Source organism: Rattus rattus, chromosome 5, assembly GCF_011064425.1.
Source record: "Rattus rattus isolate New Zealand chromosome 5, Rrattus_CSIRO_v1, whole genome shotgun sequence".
Taxonomy (NCBI): Eukaryota; Metazoa; Chordata; class Mammalia; order Rodentia; family Muridae; genus Rattus; species Rattus rattus.
Window position 1 is genome coordinate 62,718,226 of NC_046158.1, and position 18,054 is coordinate 62,736,279.

Below are 18,054 nucleotides of genomic sequence, written 5' to 3' on the forward strand. Positions count from 1 at the left end.
GAGCAAATGACTTCTGGCCTTGACAAGAGAACATTCTAGAGTTTAAGATGATACCCTTTGCTATATGTGAGCAATGATGCTCAGATGTTGGAAACCTTACTGGCTTGCTTTCTCCACATTACCTTTTTCTCTAGCTTCTCTCTCTGTAGTGGGCACAGGCTATCTGCCCATCAAGGCCCCTGTGAGTGTTTTCTGCTTATGAGAGTGTTCATAGCTAGGGCATAGGGGATCAATATTCCTTGAACTTGAGGTTTCAAGGGCTGAGAACAATTTCATAAATTATTTTTTATAAGTTGTATTTGCAGAATACATTTTAAATTATTAGATAGAACATTTCCTCTGTTATTTTCATTATGGAATTACTTTTGCTTGTTTTTGTACTGCTGCTTTTCTTTAACAATCATTTGTTTGATCCTGTTATAAGTCATGTTGGATATCATTCCAAATACAGGGCTAAGAAACTGTGTTTAGGCCCAGATATTTAAAAAACCTCTGGAGTTCTGACATTATGTGTTCATAGATCTATATTTAAAGGCATTAGGTAGAGTTGGTGTGACATTAAAGAATCAGCTCTGGGAGAAACCTCCACACCAATTTACACAGCAGCTAAAACAGTTTAGACTCCCACCATTAGTCAATAAGGGCTAGCCTTTCCCAGCTCATCAGGGATATGTGGATAGGAACAATGCTGACATCTTCAAGCCATTTAGGAGAGAGTTTGAGTAAAATGTCTTTATGTCTTGTTGTGCAAAAGGTTGGTTATCAATGACATTATATATAGTTCATTAATGTTCTCTGCAGGAATGAGCTCACCTTTCCCAAGGTGTAGCTCAGGGAAGTCATCCATCCATTCTTAGTCTTTTACATCATCTTCCTTTCTTTTTTTCTCCTATTTTCTGTGGTGCTGGATGAATATCTTCAAAAAAGTTCAGTAAACTGTGCACTATGATAGAATATATGGCACAGAATCTATGCTAATCCAGATAGCATCTGGATCAGATGGGCCCTGATGACTATTCTTTTTACATTAATTAGTTGCAAATATAGAGTCCAATAGAATCATTCATAGGTTTAAAATATCAAACAATTATTTTAAAGAAAATGGTGAAGATCTTTCAATATGAAGTAGTGAGATATTTGGGAGAATTGTTGTGATTAGATGAGGTCTTAAGGTTGGGGCTCTTGTGCAAAGGACTTGAATCCATGTGCTACATGATAGTATTTCCCTTTCTTCTCTCTGAAAATTGAAGGAAAGGTGGACAGTTTGCAACCACTTAAAACTCTCTGCCACAACTCTGCAATGATAGCAATTTGTTATCAGACTTCTGTTCTACAGATTCATGAGGCATAATTTTATGTTGTTAGAAACCAAACAACCTACCAATCCACCAACCAACCAACCAACCAACCAACCAACCAACCAACCAACCAACCAACCAATCAACCAACCAACCAATCAACCAACCAACCAACTAACCAACCAACCAACCAACCTACCTACCAATCCACCAACCAACCAACCAACCAACCAACCAACCAACCAACCAACCAACCAACCAACCAACCAACCAACCAACCAATCAACCAACCAACCAAAAAAAAACCCCACAAAATCTAAGGCATTAGGAAAGTGCCACACATTGAAACACAGTTTTATTTTAGCGAGATGATAACATTAGAACTATCTCATGAGATTCTTAAGAGCAGTCTTAAAGGGAGGGGTACTTGAAAACTCCATCCTTTCCTAGAATATGTTTCTTTTCAAATTAGGGCAATACATGAGGAGTATTGCCAAACTTCTGAACTTAACTTGATCTTTGGTGGCCAGAATTATGTTGGGAATTAAAAATTTATGTATAAGATACTGCTAGACCACCAAATAGTATGCCTCTATAGCCAGTGCACTTTGAAATTGGCACAAAATATCCCAAACTTCCACAACAAATCATTTTGTTAGACAATCCATCAGCTAAAGCCTCCAGAGAAATACCTTTTAGTAACCAAGGGCAGAGGAAAGGCCTTTCTTTAGCTTATTGTCTAATGATTTATTGCATACCCCAAATATATAACCTTTACTTGCAACCACATTCAGAAATGAAAAGCAAGATGCATATTACCTTAACCCTGACAGAAACTCCATGCAAACTGTTTACTTATGGTCACATTACCATTCCATTTAATCAAAATTCTTTCCGAAAGGATTAAAAATGAAATTCCTATATTTTGCCATAGCAGTGAAGACACTAATGAAATGGCAAGACATTCCTGGTCTTCCCAAGTAGATAGATATTATCTTCTTCATGCCATTTTTACGCAAACTGTTTGGTAAATGTTGTAATATATCTTTCACCAAAGATAAGCTTATATTTCATAAAGTTACTTCTTTCTTCTTCTTAATTTAAAATCTGGTTCATGATTTAAACCTGTTTATATATAAGAAGTAGAAGTTGAATTTATCAATCAGTCTTTAGGAAACATGAACTTTCAAGAGCGCAGTACTGCATCAGATAGCTGGTAGTATACTTTCTCACTTCATGGACTCATCTGTGTTGTCTGTATGTATTCTTTGTTCACTCTTTAAGAACTACTTTAATGAATACCTTTTTAAGTTCATGACACTTAGTACATGCTAGGAATAAGCTAATGGGTTTCTTGTCCTAAAAGAGATTGAATTTGAGTATTTTTTATACATAAATCAACATTAGGATGAATCATAGCTGATCAGGATTTCAGCAGAACTTTCAGAGAGCTTATCTACAATAATGCCATCCATGAAGTATACCTCAGTGGTTGGAGTTGCTTTGGTGTTTGATAAATACATAATAGATTGGGAGATGGAATTTTAATGGATGTTAAGATTATTTTAGAATGAGAACAGAACTGTCAGCAGAAATGCTTGAGTGCTAGAATGGCACTCCACACAGTGATAGTATAATAAAAATAATGAGGGAAGGATCTGAAGCAATTTTCCTGATCCACTGAAAAGCAGTGGGTTCCCATCTGGAACAAACTGTTTTTTAGAAACTCTAAAGCTGTTTGAACAGAAATATTTTGTAAACTTTCTGTAAATGAACAAACCTTGGTAAAGTTTTAAGATCACTTCTATTTTATCTTCACTGTGATAAAAATGGAAAGTGTTTATAGTGTGGATTTTTCAAAGGAAATATCAGATAAAATAAAGGGCTAAATAATGAAGAAATGTATTTTCAAGTGACATTTAGCATAGCAAACATGAGGTCAACAGGGTAGAAAAAGTAGCTTGAAACAGAAGATAGTCTTAAAATAAATATATTTATTTGACATTTAGATTATTGTAATAATTTGAATTAAATTTATAATTAGATTTAGGGAACTAATTAAAGAAGAAAAATAATGAGATTTTTATTTTTGTTTTTTTGTTTTTTTTTCCATCTATATTAAATTGGGTATTTCTTATTTACATTTCAAATGTTATTCCCTTTCCCGGTTTCCATGCCAACATCCCCCTAACACCTCCTCCTCCCATTCTGTATGGGTGTTCCCCTCCCAATCCTCCCCCTATTACCACCCTCCCCCCAAGAATTCCATTCACTGGGGGTCTAGCCTTGGCAGGACCAAGGGCTTCCCCTTCCACTGGTGCTCTTACTAGGCTATTCATTGCTATCTATGCAGTTGGAGCCCAGGGTCAGTCCATGTATAGTATTTGGGTACTGGCTTAGTCCCTGGAAGCTCTGGTTGGTTGGCATTGTTGTTCATATGGGATCTCAAGCCCTTCAGCTCTTCCAGTCCTTTCTCTGATTCCTTCAACGGGGGTCCCGTTCTCAGTTCAGTGGTTCGCTGCTGGCATTCACCTATGTATTTGCTGTATTCTGGCTGTGTCTCTCAGGAGAGATCTACATCGGGTTCCCTTCTTTGCTTCATCCATGTTATCTAGTTTGGTGGCTGTATATGTATGGGCTAACATGTGGGGCAGGCTCTGAATGGGTGTTCCTTCTGCCTCTGTTCTAAACTTTGCCTCCCTATCCCCTTCCAAGGGTATTCTTGTTCCCTTTTTAAAGAAGGAATGAAACAGCTGCATTTTGGTCATCCTTCTTGAGTTTCATGTGTTCTGTGCACCTAGGGTAATTCAAGCTTTTGGGCTAATATCCACTTATTAATGAGTGGATATCTGTGTCTTTTTCTGTGATTGGGTTACCTCACTCAGGATGATATTTTCCAGTTCCATCCATTTGCCTATGAATTTCATAAAGTCATTATTTTTTGATAGCTGAATAGTACTCCATTGTGTAGATGTACCACATTTTCTGTATCCATTTCTCTGTTGAAGGGCATCTGGGTTCTTTCCAGCTTCTGACTATTATAAATAAGGCTGCTATGAACAGAGTGGAGTATGTGTCTTTGTCATATGTTGGAGCATCCTTTAGGTATATGCCCAAGAGAGGTATAGCTGGTTCCTGAGGTAGCACAATATCCAATTTTCTGAGGAACCTCCAGACTGACTTCCAGGATGGTTGTACCAGTCTGCAATCCCACCAACATTGGAGGAGTGTTCCTCTTTCTCCACATCCTCGCCAGCATTTGCTGTCACCTGAGTTTTTGATCTTAGCCATTCTCACTGGTGTGAGGTGAAATCTCAGGGTTGTTTTGATTTGCATTTCCCTTATGAGTAAAGATGTTGAACCATGCATCCATTTAAACCCTTCATTGAAGAATTTTAATCTTTAATATATATTTCAAAGAAACAGATTCATTATTTTCTAGTAAATTAGGTGCAAACCCATATTTACAAAGAACATTATTCAAACATATTTGTGCCCTTTCAACAGCCTCTAACATTTCTCAGCCACTTATTATTTTTGTCTTTTTGGAAGGTTGTGGACACAATCCTGTTAATCTTCCCACCAACTATTCCTTACCACTTAATTGACTAATGCTGTGTGAAAAATAATCACAAAAGGGGTCAGTCTTAGATTTTTTTTGTCTATATTGTCTGTTTTTCTGATTGCTGGAATTAACAGTGTACACAATCATTATAGACCATTACAGAAGGTTTTATAAAATTACAAAATGAAAATATCATACTTTTATATAATACACATGATTCTCTTTGGAAGGGGGCACATAAAATGTAAAAAATCAATATCAACACTTTATTCATATACCTGGATGAGCATCAATAGTACTTGATGAGATTGTAAGAAATCTTAGGTTTACTTTACAGCACTAATAAAACAAGCTTATTTATTTCATAATTTAATTGTTTTTATGGTATTTCTGGTGTCATCAACAAAGAATGCCTTTATGTCATACAAGTATTTGCCACATCTCAAGCTGACCAAGGAGAGAACCCTGTTGCCTTGTCTGTTGAGCTATGTTGACATGGAGACCACATTTTCCACTAGAAACATTTGTTTCCTATGTTCCTCAGTGCTTCTATCACATCCTGGTTTCTTAGGCTGTAGATAAGAGGGTTTAACATGGGAATCATAATACCATAGAAGACAGAAGCCACTTTCTCCTGCTCTTGAGATTTGTTGGTCCCATGAAGTACATACATATATGAGAGTGTTCCATAGAATATGGTGACAGCAGTCATATGGGAGGCACATGTGGAGAAAGCCTTTCTCCTTCCTGCAGCTGAAGACATCCTTAGGATGGCTGCCAAGATAAATGTGTAGGAAAGAATGACCACAGACACAGTGAATGTCAAGTTAAACCCTACGAAGATCGTCAGTACCATGATATTGAGATCAATACTAGAGCAAGAGAGGGCGAGAATCGGTGGTACATCACAGAAAAAATGATTAATGGTATTGGATTTGCAGAAGTTTGATAAGAAAGTAAAACCTGTATTTACAGTGGCATTTAGGAAGCCCATAGTGTACGAACCAAGCAGGAGCAAAATGCAGAGTCTCTGGGACATGATAATAGGATAGCGCAGTGGGTTACAGATGGCCACATAGCGGTCCACAGCCATAGCTGCCAGGATGAAGCAGTCACTGGTTACAAAGATGCCATAGACTAGTAGCTGAACTATGCATCCTGTGAAGGAGATGGATGGTTTTGAGCTCACGAAATTTTGCAACGTCTTGGGGGTGATGGCAGAGGAATAACAGAGGTCCACAAAAGCCAAATGCTGCAGGAAAAAGTACATGGGAGTGTGCAGTGAAGAATGGAGTTTGATGAGTAGGATCATGCCAATGTTGCCCACTAAGGTGGCTATATAAATTATTAGGAATACCACAAAGAGGATGTGCCAAGACTCATGTTGACCAGCGAATCCCAGGAGAATAAATTCAGTCACTTTGGTGCCATTACCATGTTCCATGGTTAGTAGAAATCCAATATCAGCTGAAATTGGCAAAGGAAAAAAATAGAGAAAATAGTCCATTTTTATTTGTTTTTAGAAATGTTATATTTGTTCTTTTTGTCACTTCAAAAGAATACTTTCCTTTGTGTGTACATGTGCATATTTATGTGTATTTGGGGCACGTGTGTACAGGTAAATGTACAGGCATGTTTCTGTGCGTATTTGAGAGCTGAAGGTTTTTTTTTTTTTTTTTCCACGTGAAGAGGTTTAATGAGAGAAAAAGAGTAGAAGTGGGGAAAAGGAAAGGCGGGCTATGAACACGTGGAGGGGAGGGGGGGGATGGGGCGAGCTGAAGGTTTTACAACAGGATCTTTCACTTTATTTGGAACTTGACGTGCCAGCTAAAGTGGCTATCACGGAACACCAGTCAGACTTGTCTGCCTCAGTTCTGGGTTTAGAATTGTGCACCACCATGCTTGGGTTTTGCTTTAAATGGTTTCTGGAGATCTAAAGTCAAGTTCCCATAGTTGGATGTGAATACCTTACTGACTGGACTAGTTCCCTTTTTATGACATATTTGATGGTGTTTGAAGCTGAACCTTACTACTTAGATTACTTTCACCAATATTTTATTTTTTTCATAAACTGCTTTTGAACAGACCCACTCACAGCAGCTGCTTTATTTATTTATGTATGTTTAACAAAAATGAAAAATATGCTTCTTTTCTGATTGTTCCTTACGCTCTATAGTTTAATGAAATGCATTCATTAATAATTCTGACTGAAAATCTGAATCTAACCTTATATTTCTGTATAACCTTTCTCTAAGTTAATTCCATGCCTCACATTGAACTTTCACCCTTCTTCACTTTACCCACCATGGACTTACTTCCTGTAAGAATGTGGAAATATCATTTTCTTTATAAAATTTAAACATTTTGTGAAAACTGATAAAATATGTCAGCTCTGTCAAAAGTTTTAAATAATTTTTCAGTGATCAAGATTACTTCCTGTGATTTCCTCATCCCAGACAGATTTGGTGGAGTTCGTGGCTCGTTATTGGTCCTACATCGTACAGCAGTGTCTGGGAGTCCTATTGCTCTCCTCTCACTGTTCACTTGCTCTGCTGCTGGTGTTGAGCCAGAGTTGGCTCCATCTCTGTTCTGCTGCAAACAATTCATTATCACAATTTCTCTGGGACACATTTCTAGGAGCAAAATGACTGAATTTGAGCACTGACAGTGAACTTTATATGATGGATGTGCTAGTGTTTATTGCTATTGATGTATATATTCATGTTCCTGTATCCTTCCTTACTCGTGATACTGACGTTTTCTTAAGGAAAATAGGTATCTTGTAGTGTTTTATTTTTTGTAAGAGAAAATTAATCTTTTTGCTTTTTAATTTTCTTAGATTTTGACATTTGTCTTGCCTGTGCCAACATCAGTGTCTCCTTCTCTTGGGTTGATTTGTGAGTGATTTTTGGAATTTTCTTCAGTTGCCAACAATGATTTTTTTTTTCCATATTTCTAGCCTCTGTTCACTTTGTCTATTTCTTCTTTCCTGGAACAGGAATAATCAAATCTGAAATAAGAATTGATTAGTTCTGCCTATGCTCTTATAAAAAAGCTTAATAATTGATAATTTTGAACTCTTGTATTCTGTTGAGGAAATTTAGTGTAGCCCACCACTTTCTCAAACTTACTTTTCTGGCAGAACTAAATGCTGAAATAAAATTATCTTCTCCTTACCTTGCACTAACAGTAGCTAATGTTGGTTACAATTGTACTTTGTATCATGGTTTGATTTTCTCAATTAATCTCATTATTAATTTTTGAACAATGTTGCCTAATTGACTAAACATCTAGGGTGTTATTGTGTGAATGCACATATGTTTATGAACATTTGTGTATGTGTGTATGTGGTTTGGCAAGATTAAAATATTTCAAAGCATTAACTGATTTTGACCTAATATTTTAAAATATCTTAATTCACTCAATTCACATATACTACACATAAAATTTAGCATATATTTATGGAGAAACTATCTCTAATTTTAACGAATATTGGTTTTTATTCTTTGAGAACTTCACATATATCTGATTATATTTACTCCTATTTCTCTTCCTTTCCCTCTATAGTCTCCCCAAATATTCCCCTCCTGACTTCATGTCCTCTTCTTAAAAACAAACAAACAAGCAAACAAAACAAAGCCAAAGAATGTACTAAACCCACTAAGTCTTATGTATGTATTTATAGGAGTTGGGCCACCCACTGGGACACAGAATCCAAGCATTATACACACATTCTAGAGGATTTATTCTCTCTCCCTCCAAATATGTATCAATTAATAACAGCTCCTTCACAAAGGGGTGGAACCTAGGAGAACTCCTCATTCATTAATGAATGATTAAAATATTTACCAACTCATTTCACAAGGTTAATATAACAAAATAATTCAATATGAGAAAGTTAAAACTCCAATTTGGGTCTATAATTGCAAACATCTTAAATCCAGTCATGATTACAGAAGTCAAAGATAACATCAGTAAATGCCTATTCCTTTTCCTTCTAGGTTATCATTTAATTGATAAATTAAAAAACAAAGTATATGTGGGCACTACATTATCACTTTTAGATATTGGATGACAACCCAAAGCAAGTAGATTGGCTTACGGTTCTGGTGAATCTTGGCAGCCGATGGTGGTCATTCACGAGGTACTGTTGCAGACTGGGTCATGGGCTTCAGCAGGCTAGGTTTTCCTTAGATGACAAGGAACAAAGCTTGCAAGGGTGTTTTCAGATTCACAAACCATATATGCCATATTTATTGTGTAGGAATAGGGTAAATAAAACGAAGAGAAGGAAGCCTCCCATAAATTGTCTCTGCAAGGAAAAGAAAAACAGAATAAAGGGAAATAAATTTTTCTAGGTTATCAATATCAAGTTACATCTATCCTTGGCATGAAACATTGAAAAGTTAGTTGATATAAATTTCCATGTGAATAGTAGAAATAGTAGAGCCATATCACTTCAAAAGATAGCAAACATTATTTGTCAAACATTGATAATCTTTGGAAAACATAAATGGGGAAGAATGATGTTAACTCTGGTATATGGGTCCACAACATTTCTGTGAGCATCATCACTACCAATAAGTCATAAGAAATGCTTATAAATGAAGGGATACTGCAAGATTCTTTAAGTAATTGTATATATATACAAATATATATATATTTCCAAATGTTTTTTGAGACCCAAACTGGAGAAAAAGGCATGAAAGGAAACAATTATAAGGGAAGGATCATGATCTTTATTATTTTTAGATCATCCGATTACCCTGAGAGAATACTTTTTAAGTGGAGCTAGTAAAGCCATTTAATACTAGGCTAGTATATGAAAGTATATTTCCTAGAAAAAAGGAAATACTTTTAAAAATCTCTACTATAACTACTATAACTCAGGTCTGGCCCCTGGGTACTACAATATCAACTTGCTAGGCAAAGTCTGTCCAAGAGTGCAATAGTGGAGTGATTGTTCCAAAAGAAATCAACCATTTTATGTCTGAGCCTGAGCCTGCTTTATGGAACAGAATACATGTTGGGTACTGTAGAATTTGTCAAACTTCTATGACTAGGAGAGTCATGATTCTTTGAGGGAAATTTACTGCCGATGTTTTGCTAAATGAACATCTAGTCCCACTGCCATCTAAATAGTATATTTATACTTAGAGACTTCTGTATCTCAGAGCCTTAGTTAAATAAGCCTGTTTTAGCCATGGATGGTGGTCGAAGCAGGGGCTCATCACTCACTAACGCATTGAAAGTAAGGGACTTTCTAGTGCACAGCTCTAACTGGGACATCTAAATCATCCATTCAGAGCCCTGGGAAACATTGTGGGAGAGTGCGTGGAAAGTCTGTAAGGGCCAGAGAACAAGGAAGAGTACCATAAAATGCTGTTTATTTTGGATGTGATGTGGCTGCTGCAATTACAAACATACATTGCTATGACCACTTGAAGAACATTACCGTTACACCAAAACACAGGAAAGTAAGAGAACTAGATAGGAAAATTTCATCAGGTGTGAGCACAAGATTTTGTGTGTAAGTAAGATACTACAAACTGCCACCAAATCAAACTAAACCACAGGAAAACAACAATAAAACAACTAAAACAAAGCAAATAAACATTTCAGTGATATTAAAAATATCTAAACATAAACGTAATAATAGATAGAGTATATTCACGGTTTTTCATTAAGGAGATTACTTTTCCTGATGTCTTGAAGAGTCAAACGGACCGATATCTTGGATAAAAATGCAGAATTGTACCATTACATTTCAGCATATTAATCTATCAATTCTCTGTAGCTACAGTTATATACTTGAGATAAATTTATGTTCGACCCAACAATTCTATATGGAATTTGAAAGGAAAATATGTCGAGAGAACAACTTGTCCTGCCCAACAGCAGAAGTTATTATAAAACAGTAATTATGACGACATCATGCAACTGTCCTGACGGTAGAAGAGCACGTCGGTGAGGCTGAGGAAAACAAACTATGCAAGCTTCTAAAGGAAGGAGGCAACAAACAGCCTCACCCAGCTGACACCTATAAACCACATCCGTAACCAGCATGGTACAGTAGCTCTGAGGTACAGTGGGGCATGCAGACTTTGTCAGTAACCACCAGCTCTATAATTGCACTTAACACTTGCTCAACAAGACAGTAACCATGCCTGGTACTGGAAACCCAGCTATCTCCTCAGTGCTAGTGAAGTCCTGGATCCTGGAGGGGAAGGTATAACCACCACTTTTCTAAGTCGGCATAACAATCTACACATTTGTCCCAATAGCCATCAGTGAGTGTAGCTTTCATCCCTAATCAAGGAAACTTATTTTCATAGAAGTGGGAAATCACTGCAGAGAATGACAACCAATCAAAATGCAAAGTTGTGGAGTTCGGTCCTAGTAGATATGTCTATAAAACACGCCTGTACCTAAGACTCAGGAAACAATGCAAAGGAGGGGGTGGGAAGATTATAAAAGTCAGAGGATCAGGGAGGTTTTTCTTTCTGAGATTGTGTCTCCTAGCTACATCCCTAACGTCTCACCAGCATGACTTTCTAAACATGAGCTGAGCAAGGAGGAGGCCAATATACGTGCCAGGGTGGACAGGGGAAAGCAAGCCGATGGGGCCTCAGTCCTACTCAAGTAACAATAGTCAACTCAAAAATACCGATGGTGGGAGAAATAGTTCTTTCCAGGGAAGAACACATCAGCACCAATTGGTCAGTCTTAAAAACATGCATGCAAGCTATAGTATACAGACCAAGCAGGTTATATTTAGTAGTTTATATGTATATCTAATATGTAAATAGAATAATAACTAATGAAAAAAGAGGCTATGAATTTGGTAGAGAGCGAGGAAGAGTATGGAGGAGGATTTGGAGGGAGAAAAGGGAAGTGTAAAACCACAAAAATATTAAAATACACCGTGGTGCTATAAATACTTAGGAATATGAAGAAATAATATTGAATTCCAATTTTATGTGTTACAAAAGTTGTTTCCTAATGCATTATGGATTTAAACATGTACATTTGTTTTTGCTAAAAAGCAATGTTGACTATTTGTGATAGCAATGCACAAAAAGTTTAGATAAATTATAAAATAATGTAGAATATAGAAATTTTTGAGACTGGAGAGAGAACTCACAGGGTAAGAGAACTTGCTGTGTAATCACTCAGTTTAGATCCTAATATCCATGTAAAAAATTGGACACAGCTGCACAGGTCGGTTGCTTAAATAGAATTATAAGGATCTCTGTGGCTTAATGGCCACCACCCTATGTACAGGTAAATTAGAGTCTGCCTTTCAAAGAAGTAAGGAGCAAGACATTCTACATTGTTCTCTGATGCACATACCCACCCTCGCAGACATAGCTCTTCACCATCTGCACACAAAATAAAAAAAGTAACCCCATTAAAATGCTGAACACTACCAGAAGAAAAAAGATTGGAATGTAGTTATACATATAAATAATAAAGATGCAGTATGTATAATTTTTATAAATTAATCTAATGGAAAATTTCATGAAAGATACAAACGAGGCAGTTGTAGGAAAAAGAAAAACTAAGTGTGTAACAAAAGTATGAAAAGATATATGGCTCACCATTAATCAAGCAGTTATATATGAAAATTTCATTAAAATGGAATTTAATTCATCATTTTAAAGTGCTAAGTTTTGTTGAGAATTGTGGATACACAGGAGTGCATATATTTTTATTAGAAAAGTAAATTGGTTGTTACGTTAGAGACAATTTTGAAACAGCTAAAATAAACCTATGTTTCTACTTGCCAAGTGTCTAAGGTAAATAGTTAAAATAAATGACCACATAAATCAGCCATTCATACTCATGTACATATATGTATGTTTGTACATGATGGTTCACAAACAGGAATGTCTGGTCTCATTTATTAGAGAAAGAAGTAAAGAAAACCATCAAGTCAATTGTTACAGATTTAAATATTCCTATGTAATCCCAAGTTAATAAAGTTTCAGAAATTCTCATGTCAGAAATGCCAGTCAGAGTTATGGGCAGCTCCACAGATGTTATGGTAAATTTTGAATAGGAATGTCTTTTCAGTGGTAGGCATATAACACACTATGTTTGCTGCTACTTTGGGGATCTCTGGCTCTTTGAAATACCATGAGACAAACAGAATAGGGTACATCTGTAAAAAAAATATAACTAGAGGTACCATAATGATTTTGTATTAAAAACAGTACCTTTGGGGGTGAGTAACAACTTTCTAGAGCTGAGTAGATAAAGCACATGAATACACACACACACAAACACACACACACACACACAAATGCACATGCACACACGCACACTCTCTCACACACAGAAACTGAATATATTAGGGCATTTGCTAAACAAATGAATTCTAGCAAGAGAACTGGGAAAAGAATACCTGAATGTTCTGAGCGAGTCAAACCCCTGATGAGTTCATATGCTTCCAAAGCTTCATTTAAAGTCAGAATCGTGCAGGTGTCCGGGGACAGACTGACCTTGGCTTGATTATCAGTCACAGCTTCTGAGTGATAGAGGACTTCACTTTTTCTGCCTCAGTTTTGTCTCCTGTATGGTGGGGTCACAGATTTACTTAAGGTGACATGTTCCTTCTAATGATTTATGAAAGCAAATGATTAGAAACCAGGTTAATAAAACCACAGTAGCTTCATCCTACAGACTAATATGTGGACTCTCAAATTAAGATAAATATATACACTTATGGAAAGGTGCCCACATAATATTGCACACCGAGGAAAGGGTCTTTCAGTTTGATATGGACAGTGTGGAACATTCAAAATACATTGTATACAATTTTGTTTCTTTTCTAATTTTCCTCTTTTCGTCTTTTACTGTTACATTTTAAAATACAACATATTTTCCTAATATTTTTCCCCTCTCTCAACTCCTACTATACTCTTCCCACTTCCCTAGCCACCCAACTTCATGTTTTGTCTTCTCTCTCCAAACAAAAACAAACAAAAAAGAAAATCAAGCAAACAAAAACTTCAGTAAGATGAAAAACCTAGACAAAGCAAACAAAAATGTGTACGTGTGCACACACACACACATAAACACACACACACACACACACACACACACACACACACACTGTACAATCTTTGGCGTCTGTTTTGTGTCTATCAATTATTTGTGAGCACAGGGCCTGCCATAGAGTGTGCTTGATAGACCCAGTGACACTTCATTGGAAAAAACTGATTTTCCCTTTCCTAGCAGGTATAAATTACAAATAGCTTTGTGATTAGAGGGTAGGACTTTGTCTCCATTTCTCCCTTTCCATGCTGGAATTCTGCCTGCTTTGAACCTCTACAGGTCTATGTTTGCTGTCACATCGTCTTTGTGTTTGTATGTGCGTCAGTTCTGTTGTCAGGAAGATGCTGCTTACATTGAGAACTGATAAAGTTTCTGCTTATTATTTTAGTCATGGGGTGGAAGAGAAAGAACAATGATAGCCGCTAGATAGATAGATAGATAGATAGATAGATAGATAGAGATATTAAACCTGCAAACTCAGTTCATAATTTTCATTTCATGGCTGAAAGAAATTCACTCACCACAGGGCCAGTACTGAATGAGTGCTCAACACTCAGTCATACACATGCAAATAAAACACTAAGGGAGTTCAGTCTCCTTCTGCAATTTAGTTATTCGGTCTTTTGTTTACTCTCATCCTCTCTGAACAGTTCAGTATAATTTTCTCCACTCAATTTCCATTATGGGACCAAGGTAGAAGTGGAACATTCTGGAACATAAGCTGAACCCTTTCACATTCCACTACCTGCTCCAATGATGCACAGAAGATATTGGAAACCTCACTGGTTTTGCTTTCTTTAAATCATGGTTGCTTCCAGAGCCTCTGCAGCAGGCCCAGGCTGATCATCAAGGTATCTTGAATGTCTCTTACCCATGAGGGAGTTCATAGTTTGGGGATAAGGGATCAGTATTCACTCCCTTGAGAGCCAGAAGCTTCAGGAGCTGAGAGGAAATTGGATAAACAATATTCTGAAGTTATATGTTGCTGACTAAGTTTAACATTTTTAGAGACCAATTTTCTTTCATTCTTATTATGAACTATTAGCTTTATTTTGTTGTTGTGCTGTCTTATTATTTAAAAATTGTTATTTCTTGTTATAAGCCAGGTTGAACACCTCTTCAAAATGAAGCCAAGGAATTGGGCTTAGCTTTAGATATAAAGCTTTGCTCATAAAAACCTGGGCTTTCTGAAACATGGAAAATATGATTCAAATTTAAGGGTATTCGAGATGTAGCCTTCTGGAGATATCACCACATTAGCCATCATTTATTAACCAAAACAAAATGTTAACTCATGATTATTTCTTCCTTTACTCAATAGATATTTATTTTCCAAACACATCCCTACATAAGGAGAATGTTTATTCTAGTTTCACATTACATAAATTATTTCAACTAGAAATCTCTGGGATGAGAAACTTTGAATTGCGTTTTGCCTACAGTGCTGTCATTAAATCTGAGATAATTGGTCTTCCAGGAACAAACTAACTTTAATGAGCCTGTAGCTTCTAGCTTACCTAGCAACTCTGGAAAAGGGAGATGTCATATATGCTGGCTGATTATCAGACAATGGATGCCTTCTACCTGGCACCCTATGCCCTTTTAAAGTAAGGGTAAGAAAAGAGTTGTAAGAGTGGAACATCAATAATGTAGAAGTATTTAAACATGAAAACAAAGGTTTCATGTCCTTAGAAATTATGTAAATCGTGTTGGCTAGACTTTTAAATATGGAGTGAGAGAAATCTTTTCTTTTTCTTTTTCTTTCTTTCTTTTCTTTTTTCTTTCTTTTCTTTCTTTCTTTCTTTCCTTTCCTTCCTCCTCCCTCCCTCTCTCTGTCTCTCTCTCTTTCTTTCTTTCTTTCTTTCTTTCTTTCTTTCTTTCTTTCTTTCTTTCTTTCTTTCAATTAGATATATTTCTTTACTTACATTTCAAATGTTATTCCCTTTCCCGATTTCCTGTCCATAAGCTCTCTCTCCCTCCCCTCCCCCATACACAGGTATTCCCCATCCATCCCTTTACTGCCCCCCATATTCCCCTGCATTGGTGGGGTCCAACGTTGGCAGGACCAAGGGCTTCTCCTTCCTCTGGTGCCCCAACAAGGCCATTCTCTGCTACACATGCAGTTGGAGCCCTGGGTCAGTCCATGTATAGTCTTTCAGTAGTGGTTTAATCCTTGGAAGCTCTGGTTGGTTAGCATTGTTGTTCTTATGGGGTTGCAAGCTTCTTCAACTCTTTCAATCCTTCCTCTAATTCCCACAAGGGGGTCCTGTTCTCAGTTCAGTGGTTCGCTGCTGGCATTGACCTCTGTATTGGACATGCTCTGGATGTGTCTTTCAGGAGAGATCTATATCCGGTCCCTTTCAGCATGCATTTTTTACTGAACTTGAGTTCGATGCATGTGGAGTAGAGAGATTTTTCTTGTTCTAAAATTGCTCCTTCTTCCATGGCATCTCTTAACTTCTTGCCTCAGGAACATCTCTGCAGCCACAAAGGATGACTTATCTGAGTGAATATATGTACATACACATATATAAACAATATCCATAAGTCTTCAGCCCCTGGAGGGAAGAAGAACAGATATCTCAGTTTTTTTTTTTTTGATATCTCAGTTTTTTATCTTATAGAGGGAAAATTTTGAGGGACATTCTGTACTGTCCATTAAAGACATTGCAGAACAGTTCCAGTTTCACAATTTGTAACCAAGACAAATAATTTACTCCTGCTTGTATTGTCTCTGTTTCACTCTTCTTCCAGTTATTTTCTGTGGTTTAGGACAAAAACCTTCAAAAACATTCCCTTGGGCCTCTATGACAATCCTTACATTTGATATGCTGTACAACTCTTTTGAGCTAAGTGTTGAAATCAATGTTCTCAATTAACCTGGACCAGCAGGTCATTTCTCAGTGATAGGTTCCTCGGAGAAAGGACCGAAAGACCAAGATAAGGAGATAAAAGAAATCTGGGGTTGAGAGGACTTTCATAAGCTATGTCTTATGCCAAAGAAACTTATTAAGAAGTACAACAGAGTTTATAGAAAGCTATCATCCAGTGGGAAGAAGTCAATAGGAGGATAATTAAGCAGTGTTGCACAAAGGGAACACGTGGTATCCCATTACAGACTGACCACATGATGGTCATTGAACTGATAAATCCATCTTCTTCAGAGGGATCAGAGAAGTTTCCAGAAACAAAACCTTAACTCCTTTGAGGCCCTGACATCACACCCAGACTGGGCCTTGACAAGTTTGCCTCTGGGCAAGGACACAGGACTATGCTCTTTTTGTGCTTTCATCAGGGTCTTTGAGAAATCTTTGAATTTATCTGACTCACCAACTTCACCAACATAATAGCATTAAGAGTAACAGCATTGGGATATGATCATGATTAGACTATACCATCCGTCCCAATGATGAGGTTTACATTTATCTGTCACAAAAGGTACTGTTTCCACTCTCTAATGCTGTGCCAGGATGCAATACACCAAGAAGAGAATCTGCACCAGACCTAACTGTGTTGGTACCTTAAATCAGACATCTGGCCTTGGGACATGAATTTCTTTTTTTATGGGCTAGAGAGATAGCTTGTCACTTAGTAGCACTGGTTCTCCTGGACCCATGTCCAATTTCCAGCACTGGTATGGAGACTATCATAGTTAGGATTTCTGTTGCTGTGATGAAATGCTGTGACCAAAAAGCAAACTGGGGAGGAAAGGGTTTATTTGCTTTATACTTCCATATTGCTGTTAGTCATCAAAGGAGGTCAGGACAGGTACTCTAATATGGCAGGAGCCTGGGGGTAGGAACTGATGCAGAGGCTATGGAGGGGTGCTGCTTACTGGCTTGCTTCCCCTGACTTGCTCAGCCTTATTTCTTATAGAAACCAGAATCACTAAAACAGGGAGAGAACCACCAATGATGGGCTGGGTCCTACTCTGTCAATCACTAAAATAATGCCTTATGGAGCCATCTTCCAACTGATGTCCCCTCCTTTCAGATAGCTTAGTCCGTGTGTCAAGCTGACATAAGTCTAGGCAGCACAACTGACCCCTTGTCAACTTGACACTCAAAAGCATCACTATTAAGCAACCCCTTTCCTTTCTTACTCATCCCTAAGCTCTCACATTAAGACATA

General features: G+C 37.2%; 1 protein-coding gene across 1 annotated transcript; it reads right to left on the minus strand.

Moving 5' to 3' along the window:
* Window positions 1–5,377: 5,377 nt before the first annotated feature.
* On the minus strand, window positions 5,378–6,307 carry LOC116900235 (olfactory receptor 5AK2-like). Its single transcript, XM_032901986.1, has one exon. The coding sequence runs from the start codon at window positions 6,305–6,307 to the stop codon at window positions 5,378–5,380; it is 930 nt and encodes a 309-aa protein (XP_032757877.1).
* Between the last annotated feature and the right edge of the window lie 11,747 nt (window positions 6,308–18,054).